Source organism: Balaenoptera musculus, chromosome 3 (genome assembly GCF_009873245.2).
Source record: "Balaenoptera musculus isolate JJ_BM4_2016_0621 chromosome 3, mBalMus1.pri.v3, whole genome shotgun sequence".
Taxonomy (NCBI): domain Eukaryota; kingdom Metazoa; phylum Chordata; class Mammalia; order Artiodactyla; family Balaenopteridae; genus Balaenoptera; species Balaenoptera musculus.
Window position 1 is genome coordinate 54,245,062 of NC_045787.1, and position 12,610 is coordinate 54,257,671.

A 12,610-nucleotide genomic window follows, 5' to 3' on the forward strand; every position below is an offset into this window, starting at 1 on the left:
TACTCTTCTTAGATCTCTATGTAGCTCAAAATTAGTTTAATTTACTTATGGAACTGCTATGATTTGGAAGTAATATTTTATAAATGCAACTCTTCTGAAGTAAGAAATCTCTAAATTATTATTACTGCAAATAATATTATGTTGGCAAGTAGGGGGAGGTATGCTTGACAAATTTATATGACTTCTTTTTGTTCATAAGAGAATTATCCAAAAGGAAATACCTTTAATTACTGTGGCTATTGAACAGTACTGTGATGCAGATAAAGTATGAACTTGACAACTTTGTCATCTAGAATAAAACTGTTTTTATTGGAATTTTGGAACCAAGTAAAAATATCATATAATAGAACATTGGACTGGTAGTAAATAGAAGTAACCTTGGGCAAGTCCTTCCAAGTAAAATTTCTATTAATTTGTAATGGATTGTTGGATTTTAATCCGTTGTTTCCAACCTATCGCATCTTTTTAAAAGCTTTATTTCTAAGAATTTATGTGATTTGGAATTTGAATACATATAGATGTGACAAATAAACTTGGACGTTCTTTTTAAGCAAGTCTCTGTGTTTTGAACTACAGAGACTGTAATGTGTAGAGAGGTGAATTTTATAATATCTTACTAAGGATATTTTGTACTTAGTATAGGCTATTTAATTGTGGAAAAATTTGAAGGTAGTGTCTTTTTCTTATAGTAATGGAATTATCAGTCAGTCTTAGGCTGCTAGATGTTTATTTGTAGTAATCTGCATGTGCAAATACTTGAAATTAAGTTTGCTTGGGGAGGGGGTGTATTCACATAGTATTTTTAATGCTCCTTATAATTTTGGAGGTTAGCTTTTCTTAAACACAGTTCAGATATTCACTTAAAACCTTACTTTCTCTGGTATCTTTTCTTCTGAAAGGCATTGAAAACTAAGTATTTCAGTAATCGGCCAGGGCCAACACCTGGATGTCAGCTGCCAAGACCAAACTGTCCAGTGGATGCTTTAAAGGAGCAGTCCAATCCAGCCATGGCAACAAAACGGAAGAGAACAGAGGCCTTGGAACAAGGTAAAACTCTCATTTTCACAAGAAATGAATTCAGAAAACTCCAGATAGCTAATATATAGCTAGTGACTGAAGGGCAGCTAAGAAATGTAGACTCTGAGCTGTTTACTTGTATAAATTTAAATTGGATAAAGTGGAGTGTAGTGTTTTAGCTATGTTTACTTCCATTGAGAATACTTACATCATGCTTTTTAAAAGGACATGGGCACTTTTGAGTATACCTCAGAGTTACAAGTACTACTATCCATGTGCACCCTACTCTTTTCATAAATTCCTGCTGGTACACTGTATGCTTAATGTTTAACTAGTGCTATTGGAAAATCAAAGCGAGTAAAAATAGAGGTAGTTGGAATGCAATGACTGGTTAAAATTGCTATAAGATTAAATGTAAACAACCTCATTTTTCCCCCCAGGAGGATTACCCAAGAAGCTAATTTTTTAGTTACAGAGAACACTGGACAGTATTCTACTACTGAAGGAGATAGTGAAAAAGGCAAAATAGTAAACATTAATAAATGCTTTAAAAGAAATTTGTAAATATTCTATACATGTAAAATATGTAAAACTGGGTTATTTTATTAAATGTATTTTAAAACAAACTTAATTCTGATTTTTCTGATTAGAGTGCAACAGTAAGATAAGTTTAATTCTCTGAAATGTAGAGTTGAAAATGCATTTAAGGAATTCTTAATAAAAATAACTATCAGTTATTTTAATGATCTGGCCCATATAGCATTACAGATTTGTAGTAAAGGGGGTATTATTTAAAAATAGAAAGATAGTAGTAATATACCAAATACCTGCTACCCTGACTTAACATATGTTAATATACTAAATAGGAAAAAAAAATAACATTACAGATAAAATTGAGCTCCCTTTAATACATCATTCCATTTTATTTTTTCCTTTTTACCCTCCCCAAAAGAGAATGGCTCTCAGGAAATGAGTTTGTCCTTCCATGATTTTACACTGCTATTTTATAAGAATGCATGTAGTAGTATACAGTACTGTTTTGGGTCTCAGAATTTCAGTGGTAGACGGTACATCTCATACAGCATTTTTATTCTTACTCAAAACTTTAAAACTTTGAAACTTAGTTCCCCATCCTGTAGGTCAGTTACCTCTCATGGCTCAACTGTGTTTTTTTTGCATAGGCCAATATCAAGGTGTCAGTTGGACTCTGGGCTCTTCTCTGAGGCTCTAGGGAAGAATCTGCTTCCGAATTCATACAGTTTATGCCATTTTAATGCACATGCCTCCTTATCCTTGCTGGTTGTCGGCCAGGGGCCTCTCTTAGCTTCTTAAGGCAGTCCACTTGCCTTGTTGCATGTCACTCTCCATCTGCAAACCGGCAACAGTGTCAAATCTGTCTGGCTTCCTCATCTGCTGCCAAGAGAGAAAATTCTGCCTTTTTTTTTTTTTTTTTTTTTTTTTTTTTAAGGACTCACCTGATAAATGATGTCAGCTTACTAAGGGCTTAATTATACATCTTAAAAATCCCTTCATAGCAGTTCCTAGATTAGTGCTTGAATAATCAGGACAGGAATCATGAGAGGGCCATCTTTAGAATTCTGTCACGTGGACATTTAGGTTATTTAAAAAGGATTGTTGGGCTTCCCTGGTGGCGCAGCGGTTGAGAATCTGCCTGCTAATGCAGGAGACACGGGTTCGGGCCCTGGTCTGGGAAGATCCCACATGCCACGGAGCAACTAAGCCCGTGAGCCACTATTACTGATAAATAAATTAAAAAAAAAATAAATAAAAAGGATTGTTTATATGCACATGCAAGCGTTTCTCTAATGTACATACTTAGAATTGTAATCATGAGGTCATAGTGTGTATTTTCAATTAGTGTTGATATTGCCATATTTCTCCAAAGTAGTTGTATCAGTTTACACCCCCAGCAGCTGTTCAGTAGTTCTTAAAAATGAAGAAGCCCCTTACCTTACACTGTATACAGAAACTAACTCAAAATATATCAAAGACCTAAACACCAGGCCTAAAACTATAAAAATTCTTAGAAAATAACATAGAGGAAAAGCTTCATGACATCAGATTTGGCAGGGACTTCCTGGATATGATCCCAAAAAGCACAGGCAACAAGAGTAAAAAATAGACCATTTGGACTATATCAAAATTAAAAGCTTGTGTGCATCAAAGGAACATAATCAATAGAATGAAAAGACAACCTATGGAATGAGAGAAAATATTTGCAAATCATGTATCTGATAAGGGGTTCATATCCAGAATATGTGAAGAATATATGTTGTTATAGCTCAACAGCAACAAAATCCAAATAAAAAATGGGCAAAGGACTTGAAATTAGACATTTCACCAAAGATGATATAGAAATGGCCAAAAAAGCCCATGAAAAGATGCCCAACATCACTAATCATTAGGGAAATGCAAGTCAAAACCACAGTGAGATTACCACCTTATACCTATTAGGATGGCTACTACCAAAAAACCCCAGAAAATAACAAGTGTTAGTGAGCATGTGGAGAAATTGGGACCCTTGTAAACTATTGGTGGGAATGTATAAAAACAGTGCAGCAGCTGTGGGAAACTGTGGTGTTTCCTCAAAAAATTTAAAATGGAATTACCATATGATCCAGCAGCTTCACTTCTGAGTATATGCACAAAAAAATTAAATGTGAGATACCAAATGTATGCATTCGTTAACCTGTATGTAAGAATCTATTTCACTTCATCATCTCTAGCATTCATAATGTTTGGGGTCTTTGCTAATTTGGTATCTCATTCTAATTTACTTTTCTTTGATTTCTACTGTGTTGCTAATCATATATAATCCCTCCTTTGTGAACTGTTGGTTCATTTTTTTTTTAATACAATTTTTAAAGGTATTTTCCATTTAGTTATTACAAAATATCGGCTGTATTCCCCATGTTATACAATACATCTTTGAGCCTATCTCACACCCTATAGTTTGTACCCCCATTCCCCACCCCTATATGAACCCTCCTCCTGCAACCACTAGTTTGTTCTCTGTATTTGTGAGTCTGCTGCTTTGTTGTTAAATTCACTAGTTTGTTGTATTTTTTTAGGTTCTACATACAAGTGATATCATGCAGTATTTGTCTCTGTGATTTATTTCACTTAGCATAATGCCCTCCAAGTCCATCCATGTTGCTGCGAATGGCAAAATTTCGTTCTTTGTTATGACTGAGTAGTATTCCATTGCATGTATATATACAACATCTTCTTTATCCATCATCTGTTTATGGACACTTAGGTTGCTTTCATACCTTGGCAATTGTAAATAACGCTGCTGTGAACATTGAGGTGCGTGTATCTTTATGAATCAATGATTTTGGTTTTTTTGGATATATACCCAGGAGTGGAATTTTTGGATCATGTGGTAGTTCTATTTTTAGTTTTCTGAGAAACCTTCATACTGTTTTCCACAGTGGCTGCACCGGTTTACATTCCCACCAACAGTGTATAGGGTTCCCTTTTCTCCACACCCTCACCAACATTTGTTATTTGTGTTTTTGATGACAACCATTCTGACAGGTGTGAGGTGATGTCTCATTGTGGTTTTGATTGGCATTTCCCTGATGATTAGCAATGTTGAGCATCTTTTCATGTGCCTGTTGGCCATCTGCATTTCCTCTTTGGAAAAATATCTTTTCAAGACTTCTGCCCGGTTTTTAATTGGGTTGTTTGTTTTTTTGATGTTGAGTTGTATGAGCTGTTTATGTATGTTGGACATTAATCCTTTATCATATCATTTGCAAATATTTTCTCCTGTTCAGTAGGTTGTCTTTTCATATTGTTGGTTTCCTTTGCTGTGCAAAAGCTTTTAAGTTTAATTAGGTCCCATTTGTTTATTTTTGCTTTTGTTTCCTTTACTTGAGGAGACTGATTCAGATTCTCTGTCCATTTATCAATTGGAATATAAATTTTATCAATTTATTTGAGTTTGTTTTATATACACACATACTTCTTTCTAGTTTTTATAATTTGATTTTTTTTACACTTCCCACTTTGGTATTATTAAATAATCCCAGATCCTTCCTTTCCCTACCTTTTATGTTAAATTATTATATATACTAGGTGTGTATGGTCTTTATCCGATTCTCATTGACCTGCTGTTACATTGTTTTAAATAATGTAGCTTTGTATTACCATCAGGACTTTTTTTTTAATTTAATTTTTGTTTTATATTGGAGTATAGTTGATAGGATAATACATTTTAATATCTGGTAACAGTAGATCCTCATTATTCCTTTTTTCAAAATGTATTTGCCAATTTTTCAGCTTTTATTATTAATGCCAACCAGTGCTGTTCCTGTAACACAACTATAAATGGTTTATATTGTTACCTTATTATCCTACTGTTAGCTATCTAATTAAGTAGTAATTTCTTTTCACTAGAGATCATTTCACTAGAGATTAGTTTTATAACTGCTGACAAGGTAATGCACTTCCTTTGATATCATTGTGATGCTATTAATATAGTAATATTCCCAAAAGGTATTAAAGATTATTACTGTGTAATATTTCTAGAAAGAGAAAATAATTTTAAATGGCCTAAAATTCAGCATCAAAACCAAGAAGTTAATTCAGAGTGGCCTAAATGCCAGAATTCTGCGTAGATCTGGTTACAGAATGTCACCGCTCTGACGAAAAGGAAGCTATGAAATAGGTAACTAGCAATGACTTTGAATATATTGCTGCCAAAGTCCCACCATAATAACTTTTTTATTGAAGTGAAGGAAATTATTTTTAAACTTTATATGGCAAATGAAAAATCCAGAAAAACACAAAACCAGATAAATGTATTCCAAAAATTAACGTTCAGTCACTCCTGTTGTTGCTTGAGCCAAAGATCTCTATAAGTCAATCTAAATAGTTAATTTTCTTATCAAAATCACTATTTGTTTTTAAGATGATGTTGGCAAATACTGAAAATTTCAAAAATATAGTAATGAAATATGTCAACACAGAATACTAATAAATTTCTTGTAGAGAACATTTATTTAAGCTGCTTCCCCAAATTTAGAAATACCCGGAAAACATACAACTTCTGAAGATGTAGCAACATTTACATGGTCTGTTTTCAAAGTCTTGATATAAACAGCTCTCAGTTCTAATTTCAACTGGTTTGTCTTCAGTACATGATATTTGATGGCAAAGAATAGGATCTTTTAAGAGTTCTTGCGTAGTTTTGATCTGTTTGAAAGTGCTGAATTGAACAAATGCAGCCCACAGAATTAAAAATGTGAACACTTGAATGTACAGGATCACGTAAAACAGGGAATTCTGAAGTCTTCTGCCAGGGGTTTTTTAATAATGGAGAATTGTCTTTCATAGGATTTTTTCCTTTATTCTCTTTTGAGGTGGTGCCTTTGTCTTCCAAAGCCCGAGCAAGCATGTAACTAACTTTTCTTTGATGAGCCAAAGCTTCTTCTTTATCATTTAACTGCATGCACAGAAATTAAAAACGTACCAGTTAGTAAATCACAGAGTACAGAGCTATAGTCAGAAGTATTTCATGAAAATGTTCAATCTCCAATCTAAGCCAGTCAGTATGAATAAATCAATTAGGTGTCCACTGATTCCTAAGCATTAATGCTACGTGTTACTGAGGATTTTTTTTAAAGGAAAAATAGAAAACAGCGTTCTTTCTGTTGAAAAATTTTTTAAGTCATCTGAAGAGAGAGGAGAAAGAAGAAAGTATATATTTACATGGTATGTGTGTATATGTGTATATATGTATATATAATACCAACATGTACTTACCTCTGTGAAAGAATGTTGAAGTTATTTATATAAAAATTTTTATATTTTTATATGCAAATAAACTTTAATACTCTTCTATAGATAAGTATGTTCATATAACATGAGTTTCTTTGTATAGTCATCTATGAAATTGAGGATAACAGGACCGATTTCAGGGTTTTGGTAATGATTAAAGGATAGAATGCATGAGGAAGTTCCTTGAACACTTGAAAAATTCCTGAATATATAAGTCTTGTCATGAGCTGTATATGTAACTGCAGATGACGGAGATGCCTGGACTTAATTTCAGGGAGCCTCCTCTTTTCAGAGGTGGAGCTTTAAAGCTGCACAGGAAGAACACGGATGGGAGAAGTGGGAAGCATGTGTGGGGTGTTAAAGGAGATGAAGATCATAATTCTGGAAAATGGTACCTGAAATGGGAACAGAGCATAAAAGTCAAGTATAGAGCGATAAAGAGTTGAATTAATAGGAAGGAAAAAGATAAGCTCATCCACAGCCTCTAACAAAAAGCAAAGATACTAACCAAATCTATTAGCATCTTAAAGACTTCCTGAGGATCATGCTGGTCATCAGTACTCTTAGAACTGTTTTCCAAAGGGAGCATACCCAACAGTTTCTGCCCTAAGGTCTTCTTACTCCTTTGTGATGGTAACCCTAAAATGGAACATGAAAATCCAGCTGAGACACAAAAAGACACTCACTGAAGTACTTCCAGAAAAAGGGGTAAGTGTGAACCAAGGCTAATTCATTCCTAAATCAGTCAGGACCTTGTCCTCTTCAGGTGACCTCTAGCACGAGTGAGTCAGGCAGCACAGTGCAGTGGGAAAAGCAGACTTTAGAGCCAGGATGGCAAACGCAGGTGAGAGGCCACAGTGTGAGAACCCAGAGCAGCGCCCTGCCACTCTCATTGCTCAGCAGCTGCCCATGGGAGAATGCAGCCTGTGCTACCTGATAATCTCAGTCTTCCAAAGGAGCCAGCAATCCACATCTGCATGTGAAATCTCCCAGTGTGAAGGTTAGCCACCTGCCCACAATATTTGAGAACACTATTCACTCCCAACAAAACATGTCTGCAGACAGGTGGCCTCTGAACCATGCAAACTCTGCTTTAGAGCCAGAAAGACCTGGACTTGAATCCCCATTTAACCACTTCCTAATGGTATCATGTTGGACAAGTTCTCTAAGCTACATGTCCTCACTTCCAGAATGAGAATAATAGTACCTATGCTCTATTGTTGGGTTGCTGTGCCATTAAATAATAGAGCACGGGCTGGGGGAAGGGAGTGGGCAGTTAGTATTGAATGGGGGTACAGAGTTTGTTTGGGAAGATGAAAAGGTTCTGGAGATGGATGGTGGTGATGATTATACAACAATGTGAATGGACTTCTTGTCACTTAAAAATGGTTAAAATGGTAAGTTTTAAGAAAATGGTTCTAAAGAACCTAGGGGCAGGACAGGAATAAAGACACAGACATAGAGAATGGACTTGAGGACACAGGGAGGGGAAAGGGTAAGCTGGGACAAAGTGAGAGTGGCATGGACATATATACACTACCAAATGTAAGATAGCTAGTGGGAAGCAGCCGCATAGCACAGGGAGATCAACTCGGTGCTTTGTGACCACCTAGAGGGGTGGGATAGGGAGAGTGGGAGGGAGACGCAAGAGGGAGGAGATATGGGGGATATATGTATATGTATAGCTGATTCACTTTGTTATAAAGCAGAAACTAACACACCATTGTAAAGCAATAATACTCCAATAAAGATGTTAAAAAAAATGTACCTACTTAAAAAAGAATGGTAAGTTTTATGCATATTTTATCACAATTAAAAAAAACAAAACAGTTGTGAAAGCACCTAGCCCAGCTACTGACATATCGCTTAAAAGTCCACATCCTGCAATATGTACACTGATACTCTTCTTCATCCATAGAAAGGATGCAATTTGTAGCAGAAAATACAAAATTTATAGATTTATACAAAGCAAGTTTCAAGAATGTTTTTAGAATGCTCTGCAAATGGTCTAATGATCAGATAAAGTCTAAAGGGACAATTCCCTTTCCACCCAATCCTGATAAACCCCAGTGACTGGGCCGCACACCTGACCTTCTTCAATAGCAGCTGTGGCCAAGGGGAAAAGCCAGACAAGCTGACCAGCTCACCAGTTCTGAGAGTGGATGAATCTGTCTCTATTTTCAAGCTAAAAACAAGGAAACATGCTTATACGCTCTCTCTCGGAACTTGTCTAAGCAGCCGTATCAAGAAGAAAAGTTAACATAGTGTTAACCACAAATAAGAAAATGACCTGTAACAATCATCTTGTACCAGATTATTGAAGTATATTAAAATGAATCAAAGTCTTGTCACTAAGAAACTCACAAAGAGCTACTAAACCTTTTACGGACTTGTAAAGGCTCTTCAGAGATGAACTAGTTATTTTAAATGCTGCTTCCAGTCTCTCTCAGTACCTTAACGGAAAGCAAAGATTGGGAGCTGTACCTCTCAAATCATATTTTCTATGGAAAAGTTCCTGAATTCTGTAAAAAGCTAAGAAAGGCAGGAATTCTGGAATATAAAATGAGTACAAGTGCTGAACTGAATATGAAATCTACCGCTTCTTTCTCCCTACTCTTCTCTCTACCTTCCATCAAAACAAAATCAGATTTTCAAAGGGATTTGACTTCAGTTAACACAAAACACCTAGGCTGCCCTCTGAGAGTATACCTTTGAAAATTTTGCAATCCAGCTCCTATCAAGGGCCTCACTGAAAGAAGAGGTGCTTGAGGAAGATCACCTACACATTTGTTGTTCACGGTAGAACTAGATATTCTTAATGTTTTCCACCAATTCCTCAAAGGCTAAGTACATTGGACTATGTTAGCTTATTCCCCTGGCAAATCACTTACCTTGACATTAAGGTTATACCTTTATCTTTTATCAAGGAATTATTATAGAAAACAGCCACGTAAATACTAACTTTTTATCTATTATAAGTGACTGTTGAGGACTTAGCCATTATATTTGCTCACTGGCCTCTGTAAATCTCATATCAGAAAACACCTTTAGAAGTTAATTTCAGTACAATGTGGAATGCCTGATTAAGAACGAACAAGAGCTGAGGAACATTATTTCCCCCCTTTTGCCCTGACTTCCACCTGACTCTAAATACATAGCTTTTATAATCTGCTTTCACAGTTCTTGTTTACTACTTCTATTTTTATTATCCCTATAAGCTATTTCTTAACACTTCAGCAAAGAGATGGGTAAAGTTTAGTTAATGAAGCTAAAATTCACAACACTTGACGCATATACTAATGCTAATATGCACTGTTTGAAAAGAGATATTTCAAACAAAATTAGGTATCTACTAATAAAAGTTTCATTTTTAATACTACAAGATTCTTATTGGTCCTAAATTAATCTGAAAATGAGAGATACTGGAACTAGGATTATAGATTTTGTCAAATTAAAAAAGATTTAGAAACAGGGTCATGTCAGAATTTGAATACTAGAAATTTACACTTCTTAATAAACTTCACTTTAATCTTTCTTGACTGATAAATGGTTTCAAATTGGAATTTTAAATTGAAGCCATATGAAGCCTACTGAATAATACTTACAAATGAAAATTGAGACTGACCATTTAGAGAAACTAAAATTTCTAAAAAACAGCTACTTTGTTTATTTTGGACAGTCTACATACGTCAATGGCAATTTATTCTCTCATGCCATTTTTATATATTTTGTTTACACTAATACCATAATGACTCCAAAATGGCCATGAACTTTTGATAGGCTTGTGAACCAAAACCTAAACCTTAACTTCTGTTTCACTTTTTATAAGAATATTTTATTAATTTGTCCAATTTAAGATTATTCCTCTACTGCTCAATGTCTCCTTCCAAAGTCACACATTTCAATAAAGTTTAATTAGATAAATTTAATGTTGGGTTCCACTGTTGGGTTCTAGTGCTCTTATTATAAATTTTTTCCACTAAAAACCTCTACTAAAAAAGAGATTCTCCTGTTATTTTATGGTTTCATCTGCGTAAGTAACACCCAGTGACTCCTTTTTTCCCATAGTTGTTACATTTTTAGATAAATCCTAACTATATGTGAAATTTCAATTATATTCACCATATTAACTGTGCTTAATCAACTATGATTATAACCAAAAACGACTGAAATTACACCTGATTATTACCATTATAATTCATATTTACCATCATCTTTAAGGTGCTTCCAATTTGTCCCTTTTGTTGCTTTCTTACACATTTTATCCATTTGTGTCAGTCTTAGCGCCTGGTCATTTTTCCTCATTAATTGTTGCTCAAATGCAATTCTGAATGCATCTGCCATTATGTAGGCTGCTTCTTTACTCTTCTGCAGAAGTTCCAACTGGTTTTGAAAGAAAGTTTGAGAGGTGTTAGAGGCAAAACCAGAACAATTCTTGCCTGAATGCTGAGTCAGATTAGCAAATGCAGTCTCCCTGCCTAGTAGGAGTCTTCTGCCTGCCCTTGATCTATTGCATCCACTTAATCTAATTAGTACATGCCATTCTCTTCTGCAGTAGCTGCCCACTCTGAACTAGATTACCAGGAGTTTCTCTTGTGCCTGTCAGTTCCCTGGTAATCCTACTCCTCTTAGACCTCAATATCCTAGACGGGCCTTGTGTATGTCCTGCCCAGCGAGGAAGAAGGGAGGATGCCAATGGCTGCATTTCAGTTCTGCCTTGGGCCATGCCAGAAAATACCACTGAAAACAATTATGAATACCATCTTTCAGATACCTCCCACAGCTGCCTCTGATCTTTGTAATCTTACGCTTTTCCTGATGAATTGCTAATGTTTAGCTGTTTGCTTTCATATATACTCTGAAGACTAAATTCCAAATCTTCAATAAAAACATTTTAAAAATTATGGTCCATACTGTATTTGTTGTGAAAGCCTAATTATAATGGCAGCTATCATTTGATTAAATGCCAGGCATGGCCCTGTGCTAAACATTATATGTCTACCGTTTTTTATTTTTCACAACAACCCTCCAAACTAGTTATCAGCCTCCATTTAACATATGCGTCCAAAACCACAAAGCTGGAAAATGATGGAGCTGAGATTCAAACCTAGGTCTGGCTGGCACAAAGGTTCCTTCCACTGTACCTTGCAGCTTTTCTAATAAGCTTCATGTTTATCTCTCGGCTAATCAGTGTTGCACATACTGGTGATTTTAAGCATGTGTGCCTTTTCCTCTAATATCTAGTAATTTTAGGGCCACGTATAGACAAAAGAAATATGAACTTAGGAAATAGTAACTAAAACACAAGCAAACAACTTTTCATGGCTGCAATATCGTGCCAAGTAATGTAAACAAAATCCAGTTTATACGTTAATGTTATCATTTAAAACTAAGGATAAGTTCCATAGCCAAAGACTACCAAATTAAGCTAATTATTACATATACTTCCATTTATTCTACTTTGTGTTAATGGAGAAGCAAAACCAAAGCTTTTACTGTTTTGATAACACAATACCTCCTGTTTGACCTGAAGGAGCATTTTCTGAGTAGATGCTGCCCGTCTGGCACAGGTACAGGGGCTCCCTCTGGGACCGTGACAAAGGCAGGCTCCCACAACTGCAAGCTTTAAATCCAAAAGAATTATCCGTTACTAAGTGTCACATTGTTCAGCCGTACACAAACACGGGGCGCACACACAAACCCATGCACATTTTATTCAAGCACCTAATTCAAAGAAGCTGCAAAGGAAAACAAAAATAGGAAGCTGAGACCATGATTTCAGGAC

At 35.5% G+C, this 12,610-nt stretch overlaps 2 protein-coding genes across 7 annotated transcripts in view; one reads left to right on the plus strand and one right to left on the minus strand.

Annotated features, from left to right (window-relative positions):
- CDK7 (cyclin dependent kinase 7) overlaps window positions 1–2,448 on the plus strand; it is a 28,890-nt gene extending 26,442 nt beyond the window's left edge. For 2 of the 4 annotated variants that reach the window (XM_036847409.1, XM_036847410.1), the window contains 2 exons: window positions 900–1,047; window positions 1,458–2,443. In XM_036847409.1, the coding sequence (XP_036703304.1) occupies window positions 900–1,047; window positions 1,458–1,486 (177 nt within the window). In that variant the 3' untranslated portion in view covers window positions 1,487–2,443. Of the gene's footprint in view, window positions 1–899; window positions 1,048–1,457 lie in introns of all 4 variants that reach the window. The other 2 variants (XM_036847408.1, XM_036847407.1) reach the window with 2 other exon arrangements.
- Window positions 2,449–6,024: 3,576 nt separating this feature from the next.
- The window catches only part of CCDC125 (coiled-coil domain containing 125), a 33,141-nt gene continuing 26,555 nt past the window's right edge, over window positions 6,025–12,610 (minus strand). For all 3 annotated transcript variants that reach the window (XM_036848117.1, XM_036848118.1, XM_036848116.1), the window contains 4 exons: window positions 12,341–12,448; window positions 11,034–11,208; window positions 7,334–7,464; window positions 6,025–6,490 (listed from right to left, as the gene is read on the minus strand). In XM_036848117.1, coding sequence (XP_036704012.1) covers window positions 6,179–6,490; window positions 7,334–7,464; window positions 11,034–11,208; window positions 12,341–12,448 — 726 coding nt within the window. In that variant the 3' untranslated portion in view covers window positions 6,025–6,178. The remainder of the gene's footprint in view (window positions 6,491–7,333; window positions 7,465–11,033; window positions 11,209–12,340; window positions 12,449–12,610) is intronic.